Source organism: Mus pahari, chromosome 13, assembly GCF_900095145.1.
Source record: "Mus pahari chromosome 13, PAHARI_EIJ_v1.1, whole genome shotgun sequence".
In the NCBI taxonomy this organism is placed as follows: Eukaryota; Metazoa; Chordata; class Mammalia; order Rodentia; family Muridae; genus Mus; species Mus pahari.
Genome location: NC_034602.1, coordinates 75423268 through 75448512, shown reverse-complemented (window position 1 = coordinate 75448512; position 25245 = coordinate 75423268). Strand labels below are relative to the sequence as shown.

The 25245-nt window shown below is 35.1% G+C and overlaps 1 protein-coding gene across 1 annotated transcript in view; it reads left to right on the top strand.

Moving 5' to 3' along the window:
- Positions 1 to 22743, top strand: part of Uba6 (ubiquitin like modifier activating enzyme 6) — a 64279-nt gene extending 41536 nt beyond the window's left edge. The window contains exons 21-33 of the mRNA XM_021210284.2: positions 483 to 572; positions 667 to 747; positions 1720 to 1848; positions 5267 to 5318; positions 5407 to 5470; positions 6281 to 6350; positions 7685 to 7756; positions 9725 to 9842; positions 11351 to 11544; positions 13136 to 13263; positions 14373 to 14460; positions 15737 to 15831; positions 20639 to 22743. Of these exons, the coding sequence (XP_021065943.1) occupies positions 483 to 572; positions 667 to 747; positions 1720 to 1848; positions 5267 to 5318; positions 5407 to 5470; positions 6281 to 6350; positions 7685 to 7756; positions 9725 to 9842; positions 11351 to 11544; positions 13136 to 13263; positions 14373 to 14460; positions 15737 to 15831; positions 20639 to 20777 (1320 nt within the window). The 3' untranslated portion in view covers positions 20778 to 22743. The remainder of the gene's footprint in view (positions 1 to 482; positions 573 to 666; positions 748 to 1719; positions 1849 to 5266; positions 5319 to 5406; positions 5471 to 6280; positions 6351 to 7684; positions 7757 to 9724; positions 9843 to 11350; positions 11545 to 13135; positions 13264 to 14372; positions 14461 to 15736; positions 15832 to 20638) is intronic.
- Positions 22744 to 25245: the final 2502 nt, after the last annotated feature.

The window sequence follows — 25245 nt, the reverse complement described above, 5'->3', positions numbered from 1 at the left end:
TTTTGGTTTTTCAAGACAGGGTTTCTCTGTAAAGCCCTGACTGTCCTGGAACTCACTCTGTAGACCAGGCTGGCCTCGAACTCAGAACTCAGAAATCTGCCTGCCTCTGCCTCCCAGGTGCTGGGATTAAAGGTGTGCACCACCACGCCCGGCTTCTATATTAAGGATTCTTAATCACTTCTCTAAGTTAGAAGTAGTTTTATAACATTTTACATGTCACATGGATTTTTCTAGGAAAAAACCTTAATAATGTATTATGATTTACCATTAGGACTTTCTGCTACACCGCACAAGTACACAATGATAAAGAATGATGAGATTTGTGTTTTCATATGACTTTGAACAGGTTAAATGTCCAAGAAATTAACTTTTGCTTTAATATGTAAATGACAGACATGAAAACGTATAACAGGCCATATATTTAAACTAATCAGACTCAAAATTTAGCCAGATAATTGGTTTTACTTTTTATTTTTCAATAGCGAGACCCCCCAGAAGAGGAAATACCGTTTTGCACTCTAAAGTCCTTTCCAGCAGCTGTTGAACATACTATCCAGTGGGCAAGAGACAAGGTAAAAGTTCTTCTTAGTGAATTTTCTTCTCTGAATTAGAAAAGGCAATATTATAACTTCTAAACATATCTGAAACTTTTTTTCCCCTTTACAGTTTGAAAGTTCCTTCTCCCACAAGCCTTCACTGTTTAACAAATTTTGGCAAGCATATCCTTCTGCAGAAGATGTCTTACAGGTAAAAGAGTGCATTTTACTGCAGATACTTATGGTAGTATAATCTTATTTTCTAGATAACTAAAATAATAGAACCTTCCTGTAGAAATAAGGAGTGATTAAAAACTTGATCACAGTGAAACGTTGTACTGGGAATCTTGAAATTAGGTCATAAATAGCCTGTTTTGTTTTGTGTTGTATTGTTTTGTTTTGTTTTAGCTTAATTGAACTGTATGTAATTGTCACTGACCTTCAAACATTAGGTTTTGTGATTCAACCAAATGAGGGTGTGATAATAATGATAAAATAGCAAAAGATAGAAGGGTTTGGTAAATTCTTTGGGGAAAAGGTTAAGGTCAATTCAAGAGAAAATAATCACTACAATAAGGCCAACTTTAAAGATAGTACTTTATATTTAATCATACACAACTAAAGTCAATTTTTTATTAACTATTACTCCTAGATATCTGTATACTAAGGACCTCTTTGATACTAAGTATGTTACTCATAGGAAAACATGAAAATATTGTTTGAATTAAGAAACTTTAAATCTGTGAGCTGGAAATACCTCCGCAGTTAGGAGCACTGACTGCTCTTCCAGAGGACCCAGATTCAGTTGCCAGCACCCACATGGCAACTCACAGCTGTCTGTGACTCCAGTACCAGGGGATCTGACACCCTCACACAGAGATACATACAATATAGGCAAAACACCAGTGTGCATAAAATAAGAATAATTTTTTTAAAAAAAAGAAAAAGTAGTCTAAAGTTTCGGTTACTACTCTCCTCATGGAAGGGAGGGAGGGAGAGAGAGAGAGAGAGAGAGAGAGAGAGAGAGAGAGAGAGAGAGAGAGAGAGAGAGAGAGAGAAGTTCTTAAGCAGGAAACAAAGAATGAAAATACCAAGTCTGTTAGTCACTTTGGATCATCCTTTTGGAATGTGTTTGTGCTTGTGATCAAGTGTTTTCTTTTTCTTCGTTTTCCTCTTATTCTAGAAGATACAAAATGGACAAAGTCTAGAAGGCTGTTTTCAAGTTATTAAGTTACTTAGCAGAAGACCTAGAATTTGGTCCCAGTGTGTAGAATTAGCAAGACAAAAGTTTGAAAAATACTTTAACCATAAGGTAAGTATACATTCTGAGACATTAAATGTCTGTCCATGGCTCATTTATTTATTACTAATGTTCTAAACTTAAAATATTTGTTCTTTTCCTTCCCCAAGCATTTTAGAAATAGTTAAATGAGAGTAGCGCCTAAGTATAGGACCAATTTCTGTGAGTGTTACTAATTGAAACATTTAGCTTGCACTTGCTGGCTTGACTTGTCAACTATGCACTGAATTGGCCCTGTGTGCAAAGCTGGGGTTTGGATAGCTTTTGTCTCTAGGTAATATGGAGTGCATTAATTCTGTAGTCTAAAGAAGTTTGTTCAGTTGGGCTGGAGAGATGGCTCAGAGGTTAAGAGCACTGACGGGTCTTTCAAAGGTCTGAGTTCAAATCCTAGCAACCACATGGTGGCTCACAACCATCTGTAATGAGATCCGACTCTTTCTTCTGGTGTGTCTAAAAACAGCTACAGTGTTCTTATTTATAATAATAAATAAATCTTTATTTAAAAAGCGTTTAAGTTTGTTCAGAATAGAAACGAGATTGATAATTCAGATGGAATTTTTGTTGATTTTTCCTTTTCAAACCATAACTCATAAATACATTTTATATTCTTTCTTCAACTGAAAAATCTAAAGTAATTAAGACATATAGAACGCACTAGGCATTAAATAAGCTAATCCATATAAAGCATTTAAAATAGGCTAAGGCACACATTCATTCACACTGTTATTCTTACAGTCACATAGCTAAGAGACTGTATCCTATACTTTTTAATCCATCTCTCGGGGTAGGGCAAAAAGACCAAGGAATGAACACCCTGACCCTGGCCCTGACTTAACCCCCCAAGACCAGAGCAAAGATAAAGAATTCCACCAATCCCTGAGCTTGCTTCCACCAATCCCCATCTCCTCAAGAAACTATATGAATCCTGCCTTCTGCTCAGTACCCTGCTTGCTTCTCTCTTAATTTACACTTAAGCCCTTACTTTATAAAGTTATCCTTAAAAGAAAAGGTCTTTGACGATATATTTGTGTTTTCACTTCCTGTATGGTTTGTTTTTAGAGAAGTATTGTAAACTCACTTCCCAAAAAATAGGACTCCTTTTCTTAATATTCCACCTGTTTTTATCATAATTATCATTGTGACACAGTTCTGAGGAGAAAGGTATCCTGGCAGTTGGGTGCCAATGCCAAGGACTGGGCTCAGTGGGCCCTCCTCAATCTCTGTGAATCAGAGTCTCAGACAGATGGGCATAGAGTCTGCAGGAGCGGGAGTGACAAACAGACACGACATGAGTGAGAGAGTGTTGAATCTGAATGTAATGTCCAGAGACCAGACTTTTTTATGCAGAAGAAAAAAACAAGAAAAGCCAGGCAGGACACATCCTCCAAGTTACAGTGACACAAAACAAAAGGAATGCATACATCAAAAGATGGCAGGTGGGCGTGGTGGAGCACACCTTTAATCCCAGCATTTGGGAGGCAGAGGCAGGCGGATTTCTGAGTTCGAGGCCAGCCTGGTTTATAGAGTAAGTTCCAGGATAGCCAGGGCTATACAGAGAAACCCTGTCTCAAAAAAACAAACAAACAAAAAAGATGGTGGGGACCAGGCCATGTTTACCACTTAGAATGGAGCCAGGTGTAATGCTAGTCTATTGTTAAGCCCACCACCAGGGGTTCTTAGTAAATACCTGATTATGCAGTTCCTTTGGGCCTAGTGAAGAAACCAGGGGGATTCCCTAACTCTTTCATGGTTAACCCACCTACTTGCTAGGCCATTGTGTATTCCCTTGTTTGGGTGAGACTGGGCTACTGTTCTAAGTAATCACTCTGCATTCTAGTTCACTGTCTCAACTAGAATTAAGTTTGGATGTTACTGAATAGGTAACCTTCTCACTGAATCCTACTGAATTCCAAGCACATGGGCTTCAAGGATTTTCTAGGATGTTGGAACACTGGTGGAGGCTAACCTATGTCAAAATTCAATCTTTAAAGGCACTTATAATAAAACAATACTGAAAGAGAGCATACACCAGACTAACGCAGGGACAGGGTTTGAGTATATGGGCTATGAGAATGCCAAGGTTCCAGGAGGCATAGTTTCCTTGAAACTCTTTGCCTCATGACTGCCTCCAGGCCTTTGAACAGACAGGTAGACTTCACTGGAGTGGGCGTAGCATGCCAACAAATACCATAAAGTCACACTGTACAACAACAAACCATATGTAAAAGATGTATTGGGTAAGACACGAAGTTGACTGACCCTGCTCAGAGAAGCAGCAGAGAACTGAGTAGGAGGCTGGCTTATATAGGGCCTCATGGGGTTGGGGTGGGAGTGATTTTCAGGGTGACCTGGGATTGGAGAGATTCTGTGGCCTGATTTGAGCTTTTTGTCTGCAGAGCAGGGCCTAGTCTCTAAACTTTCAAGGACTTGCAGTCAGCACACTCTTTGTATCTCCTAACTAAATTTCTTCTGAACTATCTTCTGTGATTGTGGTTTTTAATTTTTTAATTTATTTTATTTATTTTTTTAATGTTGGTGTTTTTATTTTTTATTTTTTTTTGCTACACTTTTAATGATTTGTTTTATAGAGGAGTGGAGTATGTTCACAGCCACAGTGCTCCTATGGACGTCAAAAGACAACAGCAATTATTGCCTTCCACCATGTGGGTCCTAGGGATCAAACTCAGGTTTCTATGCTTGGCAGCAAGTAGGGTTTTTTTGTTTTTTGTTTTTAAAGATTTATTTATTATATGTAAGTACACTGTAGCTGTCTTCAGACACTCCAGAAGAGGGAGTCAGATCTTGTTACAGATGGTTGTGAGCCACCATGTGGTTGCTGGGATTTGAACTCCGGACCTTCAGAAGAGGAGTCGGGTGCTCTTACCCACTGAACCATCTCACCAGCCCCAGCAGCAAGTAGTTTTACGGGCTGAGCACCAGCCCTGTTTTGGTTGATTTTTTTATTTTTTTTATTTTTTTAGTAGTATAGAAATAAAAGGAACCATGGAAATATAAGAAAATAGAGTACAGTCCATATTCATCATTTTTTACCTTTCACTTCAGTTGAAGCATTATCAGTTTACCGATGTTTCATATTCCCACCCTCTTCCAAGCACATCTTAAGCATATAATTTTGAAATGTTAAATGCGATATATATTTTTTTATTGTAATTATTAGCTCTTAGATACAAAATGGTGTACAATATTGTGAGAAAGGTGTCAAGTAATTCTAAAAAGACTATAATGATGTAGGCAGGACAGGAGGAAGCTAACTACAAGACCCCACTGTGCATCTTTTAGACTTTTTGTTTGATTTATAATGAAAATATGCAAATATGTACTGAGCAGGGTTTTTTTTGTATTTCAGGGTTTTTTTTTTTTCAGATAACAAAAAGGGGGATATTTTTTCATTCTTTTTTTCCTCTTTTAGGCTCTGCAGCTTCTTCACTGTTTTCCTCTTGACACAAGGCTGAAAGATGGCAGTGAGTATAACCATTGAGAAGAGGTTATAATATGAAATACTGTATAAGACCTATATTTATTGAAAACAATGTTTTATCATTTTACTAGGTTTGTTTTGGCAGTCACCAAAAAGGCCACCTTCTCCAATAAAATTTGATTTAAATGAACCTTTGTAAGTATATGTGTATATTTTAACTTTAAATTTCTTAGTTATATACTGTAGACTCTTCTTCAGTGTTAAATAATTTAAGTCTCTTAATCCAAAAGTTAGCAAGTCATTCTAGTCAGCAGAGCCAGCCACATCCTTCCTATACAGAGGTGCATCCATTTATTTACGTGCTAAATAAATTTACTGTTTGTAATATCTACTCTATCTACTCTATAAAAAACTCAAGTAAGATTTTAGTTTGTGTCTTACTGAGTGCTTGGATCTATATGCTGTTTTTAGAGTCACACTTAGCGTGCATAGTCTCATCGAATACTTTGCCTACCTTCACTAATCTGCCTTTCTACAAATAGCACTTTGCTTAATTTTCTCAGCTATTGCTTCCCTCAGAATTCAACTAAATTGCCTTTCTAGTATGACATGCCCATTTTTGTTTTTAATAAAGTTTTTTTGCTGTTTCAGATTTAATGTATACTCATTCATACCTGATACATATATTCTTAGGATTTAAAATTACTTTTCTCCAAGTATTCTAATAGTGCTGAACATCAGATTATTCCTGATGACTACTTGAATATAGTGTTTTAACATGTGTTTTTGTATCAAAAGGACATTTGGTATTTCCTTTTGTTGTTTTAGTCTAAACCAGAATTTCATTGTATTAATTTTAAAAGGGGTAAAATTTAATTCTTCAAATCAGATTTTAAATGTAGTTCTTAAGTGTTAATTAAAATGAAGACTGTATTTCCTACTGACTTAAATATCTTCTTTAAAACTGCCATTCAAACTGCTTTATTTTTGATTTCATTTAAAAAGGCACCTCAGTTTTCTTCAGAGTGCTGCAAAACTATATGCTACAGTATATTGTATTCCATTTTCAGAAAAGGTAAGATACTGTTCCAGCTCTAGCAAGTGATTCAAACGTGAATTGACTTAGTTGGTGGCATCAAAATTTGCATTTAGATGTTAAGAATCATTCAGTCTCTTTTTGTGTATTTGTTTGAGACATGAGCTCACACATGTTTGAGCCATGAGCTAGAACTTGCCTTGAGCTCCAGGTCTTCTTGCTTTTACCTCCTAAGTGCTCAGATTATAGGCATGCACCTTCATGCCCAGCTAAAATCATTCTTTTGGATTAAAAAAGAAAAATCTTTTATTTTGTTTTACTGTCCATTCTAATGGCAGAACTTGTCTACTCATTGTATTTCAGATAAATAGAAAACTAATTTTTCTTTCTGAATTTAGATGTTAAAATATTTGTGAAAGCATTCATACTTAACTAATAAAAATGGGCCTGGTGGTGGTGGCGCACGCCTTTAATCCCAGCACTTGGGAGGCAGGGGCAGGTGGATTTCTGAGTTTGAGGCCAGCCTGGTCTACAAAGTGAGTTCCAGGACAGCCAGGGCTACACAGAGAAACCCTGTCTAAAAAAAAGGTAATAAAAATGTTCATAGCTTTTTTTTTTTCAACTTTTTCTGTTATTCTAGTTACTCTGAATTAGAAGTCAAAATGAGCCAGTTCATAGTAATTTAAAAATACTTCATAGAGATAGATGCTCTTTACATAATATTTCTCCTTTAATGTTAACTTTCATTTCCAGAAGTCTTAAAGTGTTGCCTTGCTTTGATTTTCATTTCCTTAGAGTCATGCTCATTCTGTGAGACATGTGTGTGACTCAAATAGTTTAGAGAGAGCTCATGTGCATAGCTCAGCTTTCTCCTTAAATGTATATTACAGTTAAGTAAATTCTGCCTTTAAGTAAACTGATTAGAGAAATATAAAAAGAAAAAGATCTTAGTTTTTGTTGTTTTCTTTTTTAAGATGGGTTCTTACTAAGTAGATTATATAAACCTAGTAAGAGTACCTTCAAACTCATGATTCGTCCATTTCAGCATCTTAACTGCTGGGATTATAGACATATGCCCTAAATCTGAATCAGTATTTAGTGTGGATATGCATGTTATAGATTAATCTTTCTTAGAAATAAAACATCATATAAAGGTCTAGGAAAAACTAATAGTGTTCAGTCTTGTGTTGTAAGTCTAAACCTATCTCAAAAGCAGTATGTCTCAGTTTTTCCTAGGAACTTCCTAATGGTAAATGTGGATGCAGGTTCATCTGGTTCAGCTTGAGCTGTTATAGTTTCTTGCTTCTCAATGTATGAACATAATGTGTTTAATGAAGAAATGTGTTGGTAAATTAACTTATTTTATGAAACAGGACTTATCAGTGAATAGCCTCATGGACATTCTTTCAGAAGTTAAAATTGAGGAATTCAAGCCTTCCAACAAGGTAAGATAGAAGTCTATTCACATAACTAGTGGTTACTAAACTGCTGTTTATAACAAATGCCATTCTCAGCCTGAAGAATTTCCAGGGTGAACAGTTTTTGCCCTTAGGGATAGTTTATTCCAAAGAGTAGAGATGGGCTATAGAAAGAAATGCACCCAAAGTCTGCTCTAGCTGGCCTGTCTTTTGGGCGGTTGTTAAACAGGCAAAAGCATCTTCCAGCCTTACACAGAAACCTGTCCTTACAGTAAGTGGTGGGAAAGGAAGAGTAGCAGGGAATCCTGTTAGGTATTTCAGGAACACAGGCAAAAGTGGATAATAAGAACTGGATTCTGCATATATATTGGTGTAGTACTGACAGAAGTTCTCAAGATTTGAAGTTAAAAGGAGCTGTGGGAAAGACTGCTAGTTTCTTAGGTGAAATAAATAAGTTTAACAGTTTGGGATGAAGGTAGGAAACTGAACATAGAACATAGAGTATACAGTAGTTGAGAGCAGAGTAGAAAAGTCAGTAAATGATACAGAGTTGCAAGACATCACTGAGGAGTCATATAATGCTAGTATGTGTGATGTGTTCGACTGTAGCTTGCCATGACATTCAAACACATTTTAGTTTTGGTACCATTGTGGCACTTATTTATGCTACCAAATTGATGGAAAATTGGTCTAATAATTACGCCCAGAAAATATCTTAGAAAGCATCAGAACCTGAGAAGTAGGCAGTGAAAATAGGAAAGTTTGAAGAAAAAAAATAAATTTTATGTGCATAAAGTATTTTTCTTTTTTATAGATTTACTATATACTATTCTTTTATATACTCTAAAAATTAACCATGAAATAACCTTCCTCAAGGAAGTGATATGTGTAGGCATCCTACATTTTTATTTCATAGAAAGGGATCTTTGTAGCCAGTAGATTTTTACATAAGTGGATGAGTTTTCTGAATAAAATATTCATGACATGTAACCTATACATAATAATTTAGTAAATTAAGGACAAAGTGGTATCACTTTTATAAGAAAAGTTTCCAACCCATATTTCTCTTTGGCAAAGCTAAACTAAAGCCCAGGAAACACACTCTGGTATGTTTTCTGACTTGCATTGCTTCTGCTGGTATGGCAGTTCAGGCCTAGTAGGTTTCCCTGAACAGTATAAAGTTTTAATATAGACTGTTGTACAACTCCTTAAGATAGCTTGCACTACAGGTTTAAGGTCAATATGCTCTTGTAGTTCTAGATGTGACAGCCAGAATAGTAGACATGATGGCAGGCAGAAGTTTCTATTTTATTGATTCTTTATACATCATAAATGTTTATGATGTTTATTATCTCAGAATATAATTTAGTAAATTTTTAAAATAAATAGTACTTTAAAAATCATGGAGACATTCTTTGGTTTGAAAACATCTACTTATCCTTTGGACTGTCTGCTGGTTAATTTAAAGATAAATCAGTTGTGGTATATGCTTCACTAATGATGCTGTAGTTGGTATATGAAGGAAGATGTGTTCTTTAGAAAAGAACTACTCAGTAATTAGCAAGTACTTATAGGTCATATTATACATTTTGCAAACATTTCCATTTTTTCTGTATGAATCAACTTCATTTAAGTGAGAAATTTTAAAATATCTATCACACAGGCTGTTCAGTTTAAAATAAGAAATTTTTCAAACTCCAGTAAGAAAAATAAATTGTTTTAGAAATGCTAGTGGTCTCTCAGTGACCAAGGTAGAGGCCAAGGTTATAATATAAACATGCTAGTATATGGAAATAGTAAACAAAACACTAAAATCTTATTACTAAGCAAGAATAAATTAGGCCATAATGATTAGTGATCAGAAGCATTGAGGAAATATTTTGTTATGATTTCATTAAATAAGTAAATAAGATAAGTCATAGTCAAACTTGGATGTAAAGTTGATAATAGTAATCACGTGATAATAGTAATGAACAAGTACACATATGTTTAAAGGTTGTTCAAACAGACGAAACTGCAAGGAAACCCGACCATGTTCCTGTCTCCAGTGAAGATGAAAGGAATGCTGTTTTCCAACTAGAAAAGGTTCTTTCCTCTAACAAAGCTACCAAAAGTAAGAGGGACTCTTTAAAATAACATGGACAAGATAGACCTACTTTCCCAAAGAGCCATATTGATAAGTTCAATCATAATAGCTGAATGAATCATCATAAAATTTTCTGTTTTGCGGGGAGGGGTGTTGGGTTTTTTGTTGTTGTGGGGTTGTTTTGTTTTGTTGAGACAGGGTTTCTCTGTGTGTGTGTGTGTGTGTGTGTGTGTGTGTGTGTGTGTGTGTGTAACAGAAAGAGAGAGAGACTATGAGAATATGAATAACTATATGTAGATGACCATGTGAGTGTACACATGCCATGGCACACACACACACAAGTAAGAGGATAAACTTGGGTACTTGGGCATTAGTCCTGCTTTCCGACTTGCTTAAGAAAGAAGCTCTTTGTTGGTTTGCTGTTGTATGTACCAGGCTAGGTGGCCTACAGATTTCCAAGGATCTTCCTTCTCTGCCTCCCTTCTCTCCATAGAAGTGCTGGGATTGTAGATCCACTCACTGTGTCGTCTGTCCAGTTGTGTGTGGTAGTCCGAGGCCTGACAGTTGGGTTCTCATGCTATGGAACAAGTTCTTTTGCCTACAGAGCTACCTAATTGTCTCAATTGCTGACTAGGAGTACAAACTGATTTTAAAAATACCATTATTAAACCTGAACTTTTAATTCTTTAAAAGCAGAGTTAATTGTTAATTGTTCATCTGCTTATGAATGCTTACCGTCTTTTATTAGAGGAATCAGTATTGCTCAAAATTCTGTGAATTCATGTGTGAACCAGTAAAATTTCAGGGAAAAAATGTATTGTTTATAGTATTTAAAGTGATACTAGAATTTACTAATCTAGAAGTATTCAAAAAGATACATAAATGACTTTGTTAGTTGTCAGAACATGTTTCAAAGTAATATTTATGCAGTTAATTCTTATTAGTTCCAAAGATTTACTTTTATACTTCACTTAGAAGCAAATAATGTAGCAAATTGCTTTCTTATTTATCTATTTACTATTTTTTATACATTAACTTCTAGTTTAGTGGTATTAAAGTCATGGTTTTCATGTTCTTTTTTTTGGGGGGGGGGGTTTGTTTGTTTGTTTGTTTATTGGTTTTTTTTTGGGACAGGGTTTAATCTGTGTAGCCTTGACTGTCCTGGAACTCACTTTGTAGACCAGGCTGGTCTCGAACTCAGAAATTCATCTGCCTCTACCTCCCAAGCGCTGAGATTAAAGGCATGCCTGGCCTTTTTTTTTTTTTAATATTTTTTTTTCATGTTCTTTTCTAACTTCAGTTGCCTTGTTCTTTATATATTTTTCAATTGATTAATAACAAAGATTTTTATGATGAATATCTTTATATTAATTGAGAAATGCTTTCGGTGGGTCCTTCAGCTTGGTAACTTGTGTATTTCCTTATTAAAAATCTTGTTCTTTGAAAATTGTATGCATATGCACATTGTGCATTGCTTTTTACCTCATAAAGCTATTACCACTAACTAGAGAACATTGTCTGGTTGTTCTGGTCAGGTGACCTTCAGATGACAGTGCTTTCATTTGAAAAAGATGATGACAGTAATGGACACATAGATTTTATCACAGCTGCTTCCAACCTTCGAGCCAAAATGTATAGCATTGAACCAGCTGACCGTTTTAAAACTAAACGCATAGCTGGTAAAATTATACCTGCTATAGCAACATCTACCGCTGCAGTTTCTGGCTTGGTAAGCTTATTCTTTTAAAAATGCTTGTTTCTCCCACACTTTACCAACCTTAGTTTGCCACTCAGGTTTAAGAGATGAAGGGATAAAAAGTTTGATATTCTAATTTAAAATTTCAAGATATTTCTAAAAATACAATAAGGTATATATCTTGGTCCTACATTTATAAACATAATAAGCTCAATATAGGATATAGTTGACAGTAGTCCCAATAACATTTCGTTCCCTCCTGGGTTTGGGGCAGTGGAAAGAATGGACCCACCCCAATAGCCAGCTGAGAAACAGGACCTGGAGCCCAGGGGACACTTCAAGATCCCCTGGATTTTGAGTTCAGCATGCAGAAATCCTGAGGTCCCAGAGTGAGTTATGGAATCAGAAGAGTACTTGATTTTGAATACTCAGAGGCAGTTGGACAGGGTCAGAAAAGAAGATGGAGTATCCCCATCCTCCCAAAGCACAGAACTGAGGGCAACAGAGAAGCATCCAGATATCCTGTCACTTTTCCCTCCAGTACGCCACAGGAATCTTGTTAGCCTCCGTGCAAAGTAGGTATTCTCAATATTGTAAGTACTTGAGAATCATCATTATGACCTTTTATTATGCTGTACTGTATTGGTACTCTAAAGTTAGAGTCAATTATCAGTCCCTGTATTGATTGGTTTTAGGTTGCTTTAGTTTTGTGTGTTTGCTGTATATGGAATAGGCTGGACATATGTGAATCTATTCCATTTAAATTTAATTTAATTCCAATTAAAATGCCATACTAATGGAGAATTATAGAATGTGTAAAAAAAATCATTTGTTGCTGTTTTAGATGTCAGTACAGGTTAATTTCAATAATGCCATGTGTGGGCTGGCTCAGAATTTTCCATAAAAGGATTACTTTGTTACGTGTTTTAGAATATATATTTTCTCTAACATTTTCAAATTCAGATGATTAAAATATTTGGGCACAAAATTTCAAAATGACATTAAAACAAATAAATTAATATACTACTAAATTTTATCTACTAAGAGAATAAAATAATTACAATTTTTGTGGTATTTACCCAAGCTACTTACTTGTGTTAAAACTTCATGTTGTACCAACCAAGTGTGTATATTTTTGTAACTTTTAACTAAAGCATATTTACTTTAAAGAAAGAAAAACGTGTTTGAAGTTCTTTTTTAAATATATTGATGGAGCTGGGGATTTAGCTCAGAGGCCCTGGGTTTTCAGTCCTCAGTTCTGGAAGAAAAAAAAAGACAAAATAAAATACATTGAATGTTCCTTAGAATTTAAAAATATAATAGTAAAATTTAAAAATATAATAGTAAATTACTAAAATGAAAATTATGAAAAAATTTTAAAAAAAAACGTAAACTACTAAAAATATACAGGTCAGTTAAATAAGAAATGTATGTTGTTGCAATCATATAGCTGTTCGTACTATTTTATACAGGTCAGTTAAATAAGAAATGTATGTTGTTGCAATCATATAGCTGTTCATACTATTTACAGAGAAATGTTTGAACCTTGGAAAATAACAAGACCAATTACGTTCCCAAGTAGTTTTAGACTCTTCAGATAATCAGATCACCTTCTCTTATCTAGGTTGCTTTGGAGATGATCAAGGTAGCTGGTGGCTATCCCTTTGACGCTTACAAAAACTGTTTCCTTAATTTAGCCATTCCAATAATAGTGTTTACAGAGACATCTGAAGTAAGAAAAACTGAAATCAGGTATGTATGAAAGTCTGTTTTGCTAATATAACAAGAAAAAAATAAAGTATTCTACCTTTAAAAAGGTAAAATACTGGGTTTCATCTCTATTTCTTCTGTCTTTGTTAATCCTTCCTACTATTTCAGGACCCAGTCAAACCTCATGTTGATAAATTATCTCTAAGTAAACTAGCCAAAGAGTTCTCAAAGCAGTTGATTTGCCACACCACTTAGCATTATACTTGGTTCCTAACTTGGATAATTTTAAAGCCATTCTTGTCTGATTATGGTCCTATCAGACTGTGAAACTTACTATCTACTTCCATACATTTATTACAACAGAAAACAATTCTTTGAGGTTTTGCTTTTGACATTTCAGGTTGACCACAGCCAGAAATGACAGTAGAAAAATCTTATTAGGAAGAGCTAATCCATATTATGCTCATACGTTACTTACAAGAACACAAAATACTGTTATCCATTCAAAATAAAGTGAGGTGTTATGTTTCTGACTTTTACATAACATTTGCACACATGCCAAATCACATATAAGCCAAGATAATCATTGTGGCATGTTTATGACATGCAGTGATTTGAGCAATTAGATTGTTCAATTATCAATGGCTAGAACATCTACACCTTGAAACCCCTTCAGCTACTTAAAAAGAAAGAGATACATGTATGTACATACATAAACATAGACACACACAGAGAGAAAGAAACACCATATAACATAGCTATATACCTATATAGTGTGTAAGACATGAAAACGAAAAGATTGTATAAATGGAAGGAGGGGATCAGAAGGAAATGAAGGAGAGTCATAGACATTAGTAAAAAAACAATGGTATATGTGCATGACATTGTCCTAAACTCATTACTTTGTGTGAACTAAAGTATTAAAAAGAAAATGAGGGTACTTTGTAATACATACTTGAAATGAGTCACTGCAAAAAATATACTAAACACAGATAAAAGTGGTTACCTGTATGTATTGACTATTTTAGAAATTATAAACCCCACCACCATAACATTAATTTCTAAATAATAAATAATGGACTGCAGGAAATGTATTACTACTAATAGAAATAGATTTTAATATTTGTGTTCTTGATATATTTCAACAACAGAAATGGATTATCATTTACAATTTGGGACAGATGGACTGTACATGGAAAAGAAGATTTCACCCTCTCAGATTTCATAAATGCTGTCAAAGTAGGATATTTTCATTTCCTTCCTTTCATTAGTACCCTGAAGTCTGTGGTTTTTGTGTAATGTGCCTCCTAATATATGGGATCTCTAGTATGTCCTTGAAGCTATAATAGTACTAAATTCTTTATCAGGTTCACTCCTGTATCCTGTATATACTTACATAGTATAGTTTACAAATAAGATGTTACAAGAATAACAAGAGTATTATAGTAGAACCCATACTGTAATGACAGAATTTCTTTCAAGATTGCTTATCTTAGGTTTTTTCGAGACAGGGTTTCTCTGTGTAGCCCTGGCTGTCCTAGAACTCACTCTGTAGACCAGGCTGGCCTCGCACTCAGAAATCCGCCTCCCTCTGCCTCCCAAGTGCTGGAATTAAAGGCGTGTGCCACCACGCCCGCCTTTACAGTAGATCCTAACCTGAGCCTCTGATATTTTGTTTTCTTCCCTCTGACATTGAGAACTCTACTTTCCAAGGAAGCACTTTCGGTTTCCCTTTGGCGTGTCTGAATTGTCAGTCTCGTCGCACATTGTGCCTTCTATTAAGTCAGTGATTCTCAACCTTCCTAATGCTGCAACCCTTTAATATAGTTCCTCATGTTGTGGTGACCCCTAACCATAAAATTATTTTTGTTGCTACTGCATAACTGTATTTTGCTACTGTTATGAATCATAATGTAAATATCTGTTTTCAATTGTCTTAAGCGACCACTGTGAAAGGGTCATTTGACACCCAAGGGGCCATAACTCACAGGTTGAAAAGTGCTATATTTTGAAACAGAGCTTACTTAAAACACTAGCACTAGAGAAGTCATTCAAGTAATAAAAGACAGCTACTAAAGCAACTGATAGGTCAAACATGTGAGTGTACTGGACCAACAATTGCTTCACACGCTGGGTGTTAGAGGACAGCGTCAGACTTTACCACCCTGCCTAGAAGGGCATCCAGTTCAGTGTTAACATGTTTATTATAAGGGCTGAGCCTGCGGCTTAGTGGAAGAGCACGTGGCTGACATGCATCTAGCCCTAGGTGCAGCCTCCAATACTGGGGATGCACATAAGTTGTTTAGTTCTGAGATTTTTCCATTCAATATTTTTAGGCTCTGGTTAACTGAGAAAAGTGAAACCACTGATAACCACTATAGTTTTTAACCTATAAAGCTGTTGGAAGGTATAGCTAATATTTATATAAACCTGCCCTCTTTTTGGTAGATAGAAAACATTTTACCGGTGTCCTTTGGATGAGGCTCTGATTGTTTCCTTTGGTGTTTACTTTTAGGAAAAGTATGGAATTGAGCCGACAATGGTGGTGCAAGGAGTCAAAATGCTTTATGTCCCTGTAATGCCAGGTCATGCAAAAAGGCTAAAGTTAACGTAAGTATTTAACATACGTGCAGAAGAGTGATGAAAATCAAAATGTAAGTTCCATTCACACTGGAAAGCAAAGAAGTTACTGGAATTTATATAAAAAGATTAGTCATCACCTAATCTCAACACATGCAGTTTCCCCATTCACTATTGCTCCTGAATTCATGGTGGCTCACAACCATCTGTAATGGGATCTGATGCCCTCTTCTGGTGCGTCTGCAGACAGCTACAGTGTACTCATATACATAAAATAAGTAAAATCTTTTTTAAAAAAGAAAAAGATCTTTGCTCCATATGGAATTGATACTTTTTTATTTTAAGAAAAAAGAATCTAATTCCATTCTTCATCCACTTTCTGAAGCTGTTTTTTATGAAGTTATCTTTTCTCCAGTATGTGTTTTTGGCATCCTAATCAAAAATGATGTGGCTATAGATGCTTATAACTGGTTCCTCTAGTCTCTTCTTCTGATGTACATGTCTGCTGATGTGCCATTTTAATGGCTTTGTGGTGTAACTTCAAATCAAGTATTGTGATATCACCACTTTCTATCTATCTATCTGCTGCCCAGTATTACTTGCCTCTTCAGGGTCTTTTATATTTCCATATGAATTTTAAGGTTTTCTTTTTTTCTCTCTCTGAGAAATGCCCTTAGGATTTTGTTGGGGATTGCATTGAGCCTGTAGATTACTTTTGACATGATGGCCATGCTCACAGTTGATTCTTGAACATAGGAGGTTCTCTGATTTCCTTTTTCACTGTTTTAAAGTTGTCATTATAAAGGTCTCACTTCCTTGTTTTGTTTATTCTAGGGTATTCTGTAGTTTTGTGAATGAAAGTGTTTCCTTTGCTTGCTTCTCAATATGTCATCATAGAAAGGCTGATGATTTTTGCATGTTAATGTTTTCTGCCACTTTGCTGAAAATGTTTATCAGCTAGCTCTGTTTTGTGGTGGGATGTTTAAGGTATATGAGCATGTCTTCTACAAAGAAGGGTTTCTTTTTTCTGTTTTAAATCACTTTTGATTCTTTTTCTTATCTTACTGTTCTGGTTAAGACTTTAAACACTATATTAAACAGATGTCTTATTCTTGATCTTTGTGTAAATACTTTGAATTTTCTCCTATCCCACTGTATGTATGTGTGTGTGTGTATATATATATATATCCTTTATTATGCTGATATACATTCCCTCTATTTCTAGCCTCTTTGAGGTTTTTATCATGAAAGGATGTTGGGTTTTGTCAAAGGCCTTTTCTACGTCTATTGAAATGACCATGTGATTTATAAATTCTATTTATGTAATATATTACATTTATTGTATTGTTTATGTTTAGCTATCTCTGGATCTCTAGAATTAAGCAAACTTGATCATGATGAATGATCTTTTTGATGTGTTCTTGAATGTAGTTTGCTAGTACTTTAATGAGAAATTTTTCATCTATGTTCATAAAAGAGATTGAATGGTAACTTGTGTGTGTGTGTGTGTCTGGTTTGGTGACAAGGAAGGAGTGGCTTTGCAATGTGGCTTTGGAACTATTCCTTTTTCTATATCTGAGAAAGATTAGTTTTAGTCCTTCAAAGCCTGGTAGAGTTCTGCAGTGGACCAATCTGGTTCTGAACTTTTTTTTTTTTTTTTAGTTGCCACTTCAATCTTGATGCTCGTTATAGATCAGTTTAAGTTCTTTATGTCATTTTGGTTTAACTTAGGCCACATACATCTAGAAATTAATCTATATCGTTTGGATTTCCCAACATAGTGAAATATGTTTTTAAGGTGTGTCTTATAATTTTATCTGTTGGAATATCTCAGTTCCATCTCCAATTTTATTAATTTGGATCTTTTCTCTCTTTTTTTTGAGTCAGTTTGACTAAGAGTATGGCAACTGTGTTTATCTTTTCAGAAAACCAACCTATTTTCATGTGCATGTGTGTCTGTGTACACAGGGACGTGTGTGGTATGTGCTGTAGACTGTAGGGTCACACGTATGAGTGTGTATAAAGGTATAAATGATGTCAGTTATCATCCTCAGCTACTTTCCACCTTGTTTAGGGAGTAAAGTCTCCAACAAAACCTAGAGCTGGCTTGCTAGCTTGGCCATCCTGACTGGCCAGCAGTCTCTGTAAACCTCCTCAATACTGAAACTACAAATGCTGCCCCTTTTATCTTTTTTTATGTGGTTTCTAGGGAACAAGCTCACATCTTCGTGCTTGCACAGCAAACGCTTACCGTCCCTACGCTCTCCTTTACCTCTTTCTTCATAGCACTTTCCATTATGTAATAGCTACAACATATTTTGCCTGTATTGTTATTTCTGTCATTATATTCTCCCCTCACACTACAAACTAGCTTTTACAAGATATAAATCTTTATTAGATTTCTTCATTGTTGTATCTCAATCAGTTAGACCAATACCTGGCACAAAATAGCCATGATTAAAAATGTTCATACTACCTATGCAGTGATTTTCTTTACCAACTCTCAACTTTTGGTTATCAGTTGAAGTTAATCATATACACTATAATTATCTTAATCATCTTCACCTTAAAAATGGTTATATTAGTAAGCATTAATTTGTCTTATAGTTGCTTTTATTAAGACTCCAAAGTATCTTTTAGAGAACTTAAGAGCTGTATTTAGAGTTCTTATGATGTCTGCCACCTAGATGTAAGTGAAATTTATGGTTATGAATTGGTTAGTAATTTTAAATTTGCTGCAAAGTAACATGAGAGTTGGTCAGTGTGTGATCCCTAATTTAGCAGGTATTTATTGATTACCTAAGTGACTGGACACTTTAGAACAGTGAATGAGAACAATGGATTAAGAGCATGAGCTTGGCTTTATAAAGACTTATGTTCGCAGGCTTAGGTGGTTATTTATTAATAGTTTTGTTTCCTTGAGTAGCTTTGAAACATAAATTCTATTCCATGATTGTTCCCATAGCTATTCAGTGTTAAAGTGTTAGTACGTCCTAAAAAGGTAATAGCACAGGAAAAATATTTCATAACTTTTAGTTCTTACTATTTGTTATTATACAAACATCCCTGATATCAAATAGTCTACTCAGAGAAACTGGCACATTGATTATTAATTCAGACTGTAACTAAAATCATCATTATAATGACATCATACCATGGACTTTGTTAAATCAAACCTGTTTCGGGTTAGGTTTCCTTAGAGCATTTCAAGGAGGCAAAAGCAAACAGCGTATGCATATTGAAAAATAAAAAGAATACACATGATCTCTTTGGAAAGTCAGGTGATACGGATGTGAATGGTAAAAAGAGTGAAGTTATGTATGGAACAAAGTATCTTTGTAAAATGGATAGAGCTTTCATGGGGGATTAAATAGATAACATAATTCATAGCCTGGCAGCCAAACCTTGCATAGCCATATCTACTGGAAGTAGTGAGAGTCATGAAGCCAGCACAGCTACTTGACACAGTTCCAGCAAAGCTAAATGGAATGCTGTCATCGCTGTTTTTCTGTCTCTCACTTTTAGGTTTTGGTCTCTGCATGTTGCATTCTTAGGGGGCTTTCTGTTATGATTCCTTTTATGTCTTTTCCTGAGAAAATTATATCTGAATCTTTTTAGGAAAGTCATAAACTTAATATTCCTCCTGCTTTTAGGGAAGTAATTATATCTGGCCCTATTTGGAAGTCTTCCTTATGCCATGGAAACCATGATACGCTCAGAGAAGCACAAAGCTAGGAATTTCTCTATGAGGCCTAAGCAAACTGAAACAGTATAATTGGAACAGGAAAACTTAGAAATAGCTGACAAACTCCAACTGGCAGTTGACTTGGTAACAGATTTAAGGCCTCTTTTTACAGTACACCTAGAGCTCCCCAAAAGTATAGTTTAAACATAAGGAATCATACAGGGTACCCCCCTGGAGGAGTAGAACTCGGTAAGTAAGATGGATAGACTAAAAACCTTTCCTACTGTATACCTTAGATGATGAAAGGGTATAAACAAGAGGAGTTAGGTGTTAGTATTTGCTGTTCATAGAAAAGACCAGTTCAGTTATTTTCTGTTTATCTGTTTAAAACTCTAAATACTGACAGCTTAAAAGCAGGCTATCATGTAACAACGTGTTTGCTTTCATGGAGACAGTCTTTAGAGTATTTGAATTGTAGTTATAGGGCTAATAATAAAAATGGCATATTATAATTGTACTTTCTAATTATAACTGAACTTGTAACCCCAGACACAAAATGAAAAATCACATATCTGGAGACAAAGTAATACCATCTGTACTTCTCAGATAATCATTACTCTGTCTTTGTTCTACTAAACCTGCATAACTAAAAAAGCAACCTGATCGCTAGTCAGAGCTGCAAGATTCCACTGCCCACCCACCACACCTGACTTACTCTTCCTTCACGGATTCCTTATCTCTGCTCAGAGAGGAGACTACAACAGCTACACCCCCACCCACCCCCGTCACAAATCAATAAAATAAAGAATAGGCTGTGGGCAGTTTGTATTTTAAGATTCTGATGAAACTTACTTTTTTTCTTTAAAAAGAATGCTAGAGGATCCGTGATGTCTCTAAACTAGGAAGTGTAGGAAGAATCACTGCATTACTCTTTGGGATTTGTGTTTATTTTTTGTCATATCCAGAAGACGTCCTATTAGATACATGTTTTGAAGTTGGAGCTTTTAGTAAGGAAAAATTAATGTGTAAGAATAGGCAGATTATTAATATTTTAAAGTATATATGCAAGTTCAATCTCTGACTAGTACTAAGTAACAAAAAGTTCTTTCATTTAATCAAATCACCAAAGTATTTATCTTTGCTTATTCTTAGAATGCACAAACTTGTGAAACCTTCCACTGAGAAGAAATATGTGGATCTTACTGTGTCATTTGCCCCAGACGCTGATGGAGATGAAGATTTGCCAGGCCCTCCAGTGAGATACTACTTCAGTCATGACACTCATGAGTAACATTGTTACGGAGATACTCCAGGACTACTTTATTTTGGAAAGTGTACTTAATTCAGAAGCTCAGCTCAGAATACTGTGGATTTCTTTTTGCCTTAATGTAAGGGAACCATCAGTAGGGAACTTAATTAGAGTGGAGAATTACAAAACATTTTGAAGCATAGTACACATTTGTTGCTTCCTGCGGTTATGATCACAGCACCTTTGAACTGGAATACCATTTTCTAATGCTTACACGATTGTTTATTAAGCCCTGTGGATGAACGAAGGAACAAGAAATCATTTATCTATGACCAGAAGAAATAAAGATGAAGAAATTGAAAATAGTGAATTTGTACTATTCAGAAAGCTAAATCCTACTTCAGGGTTTTCTTTTTTATTTGGTATTTGAGACCCATTATTTTAGTATAAATAGTGTGGCACTGTGCTGCTTACATGATTAGACTTTGAAAATTCCATAGCTGAGAGGAAGAAGGGTGGCAGATAGATAGATGATGAGTAGAGATTGGAAACTGTAGTTACAGTTAGTGTCCTGCTGCCTGTGCTAACAGTGTGATATATTACTCCCTCCCCTAATTCAGGATTGTCCCTGATCTGATCAGTGTTGTAAACAGTGAGGTAAGATGACATGTTAACTTGGACTAAATGTTAACAGTATTACATGCACTCTGATAGAGAATCCATGAATGTGAGCAGATAAATATGGCTAATCATTTGATTGTTAATATACCTTTATTTTATTTATCCGGAAGTCTAACCTAGTCATAGTATTTAAGGCCAAAAATGTTTTGTAAAGGGAATATTCTTAGAAATAGATAAAAGTTACAAATTAATATGGTTGCCTTTTTTTTCCCCCTTTCCAGCAATGTAATGGAAATTTATATATATATAGTATTTTTTTTTTTAAAGGAGGCATGTCATTGCACTCTTCATTCCCAAATTGGGAATTGACTGAAATAGAAAAAAATATATATATTTTTTCAGATTTTTCTTTACTGAAAGAAATACTCCATTTCCTGATATGAACAGTTGCTACTTATGATATAATTGGGTCCATTAAAATATATAAACAGTACTTGACTGTAAAATCAGTGAAAACAGCAAGTGAGTCTTTTTTACAAGGGTTATCATGCATTCTAAACAAGTGCTTACAGCCTCTGGAAGTTACTTGCCTGGAGCTCCTATTAAGACCATTACTAAATACTTTGATGAATTAAAATTTAGATTGCATCAGTATTAACTCCAATGGTATCACTTTACACTCTATACTTTCTTTCCATTTACAAACAATTTATGATCTCTGTGGTAACCAGCTTTCTATTTCCTCCTTTTATGAAGTGTCCAGTTGGGAAATGGGGTGAGTTTGTGTAATAAAATGTTCTGTTCATTCAGAAGTGGAGAAAAGTAGACAGGATTTGTTTTAAAGAACTGGCTACCTTTAAAATAAACTATAGTTTTTATTATATCCTACCCTTTCCCATTGTTCATAAATTGAGTCCATGAATATCAAAGGCTCTGTGGCTTAGAACTTGATGAGAAAAAGAAGTCCTATTTTCCAGTTTTCACTTTGTTTTCTCTTCTTTGGTAGTAATGTATTTTCTAGGTAATCATTCAGGAACCCTCAAACATGAAGCGATAGCTGCCTCTGTTTACTTACGTCTACACATACCTTCGGAAGTAAACAAGAGCCATGCTTTGTAGAGTGCTTTAGTAAATAAAGTCAACCAGGGTTAGTTTGTTTCTAATTATATCCACAACCATTTTGTCATTGGGTTTTGGTTTTGTTTTTCTGTAGGTAGTGATTATTACTGCCCTACTAAATCATACTGAGCTGGAAAGCCATAGTGAAGTTAATGACAATTTTTTTGTTGTTGTTCATTTTGTACTTTAAGATTCTTGGTACTAAGCACTCGGGAGGCAGAGGCAGGCGGATTTCTGAGTTCAAGGCCAGCCTGGTCTACGAAGTGAGTTCCAGGACAGTCAGGGCTACACAGAGAAACCCTGTCTCGAAAAACCTAAAAAAAAAAAAAAAAAGGTTCTTGGTACTAAAATATAGCTATTGAATACTGAGTGCAAAAACAAAAAAGAAGGAAAGAAAGAAGAAAAGTTGAGTTACTCCATTTGGTTTGTTTTTTGTTTGTATGTTTGTTTGTTTTAATACTAAAAGTCAGAAATTTTAGGTGTCATTCTAAACCATGCTCTGTGGTTCATTGCAGAGGATTTAATTATACCTCTTTTTCTTCTTCTGTGGTTAATGCTGCTACTCTCTCCTCGCTTTTTTGCTTTGCAAGCAGACTTAGTACGGGGCATGTAAACCAAAGAGGGAGTGTCTTTTTAGCAAGCATAAAGCCCTAACTTTAATATACAGGTGCAAAAATAAATAAGAAAAAAGGGCAGAAATAGTCACTCCAAGAGAAACTAGTTGAGGTTTCTAAAGTCAGTTCTTTATAGGATTTGGAGCGATTGTGTTATGTGTCTTATTCCTTACATATTGTTCCAGAAGTAGAACTTGGAATCACTATATTTTACTTTATAGTTTGTCTTTCCTGGCACATTGTTGGGGAGAGCTTCAACATACAAAAATAAAACTAGCTGGGGTTGTAACTGTAGTACACAAGATATGTACACAAGGCTCTGGGTTTGATTCCCAACTCATAAACAAAAATCAAAGTTTAGATTTTAGGAGCCAGATGAAATATCAACAGGCAATTTGTGTTTCCTTTTCTCTTACTGTATCTTGAAATGGTGTGTGTGTGTGTGTGTGTGTGTGTGTGTGTGTGTGTATGCTTTGTTTTGCATGCATTGAAATGCACCACATGTATGTTGGGTGTGTGTGTGTTTGTGAGAATTGTTTTGCCTGCATGTACATGCTCCACATGTATGCAGTGTTCATGAAGCCAGAAGAGGGTGTTGGATCCCCTGAGACAGAATTACAGACAATTGTGACCTGCAATTTTATTCCTTGGGAGCAAACACAAGCTCTCTGGAAGGACAACCAGTTATTTTAACCACTGAGCCATCACTCCCCACACCCCAGCTTCCTCATAGTTGAGAAATGCATGTTGAAAGTATATAAAATATGAATATACAGTTTAAGGGATAATTTTAAGGTAATTTCTTATCTAACCAATATTGAAATCAATAGAACATTGGTATCAGAAACCTTCCTAATCTCTTCCCAGTCTCAAACACTTTAAATACCCTTGATAACTACTATTGTCTTCTTTTTGTATTAATGGTTGCAGTTGCCTCGTTTTTCTGAAGTTACCTCCGCTATGTATGTGAATCTAAACAGAACAGTTTGGTTCTGCTGCTTCTGAACTGTATGTAAAGAATCATTCTGCATTGTTTTGTGTCTCTTATCATAATTCATCCATGTTTGTTGTAGCCATACTTTATTTACCATTGCTGTAATACTGTCCTGTTGTATTAATGTTCCAGTTTATTGACTGTTGTATTGACTGTGAATAATGAGATGTATTTAGTTCCAGATAATTACAGTTCTATAATAAATGTGTTTTATACACACATTTCTCTTGAGTTGCAAATGTCAAGGATAAAAATTGCATGTTTATAGATAACTCTTTTTTGAAATATTCTAGTTTTGAAATGAAAGTATAACTACATCATTTTCCCTTCCCTACTTTGCTTTCCTCTTCCCAATGCCTACCATCACCCTGTGCTAAGCATTAGATAAGTTTATTTTCTCCACATTGTGATTAGTTTGTATGGTTTTTGCTTTTGCATTTTGATAGTGTGGTAGACATGCAATTGTATTTCATTGACCGTTTCCTCTTATCTCTTATTACAGGGTGTGGGGCACCTTTTCACAAATTTATTGGCCATTTCAACCTTCCTTTTTGGAAAGTATCTTGTCATATATGTGGCACATCTATGTTTTGTTTTGGCAGTGTTTTTCTTCATTTTATCCATGGGAGATCTTTATATATCATGTTCTTTGTTGTCCGTATAGTTGTAAATATCTTCTGTTCAGAAGCTAAAGGTTAGATACTTAGCAGGACCAGTCTTTTGTTCCATAATAAAAACCTCATTCCCAGCCTGGGGAATCTTCTCTTTTGTCTTCTAAGCACATGAGTTTTGCCTTTCAGGCTTAAGTCATAATTCGTAAGGAGTTCATTCTGGACATGATGGCTAATACTATTAGTATTTTTTTTCTAGTACTGCCAAGGTAGCATTAGAAAATGTGTATGGCTCTTTCTGAACCTTTTATTTCTTTCCCTTTCTGTCCTAATGACAATATACTGTCACTATCACTGAAGCTGATATTTTTTTAATGATTGGCAAAATTCATTTTTCAAACTTAATTTTTTTTTCTGCTAAAATGTCATGATTATTCTTAACCCTCTATTTTCTGTTCTCAGAGTTCTTTATAAACTTGGAAATTAATGACTCTGGCAGTTCTCACTTTTCTTTAATTATTTTTCTTTTTTCTTTTCTTTTTTTTTTTTTT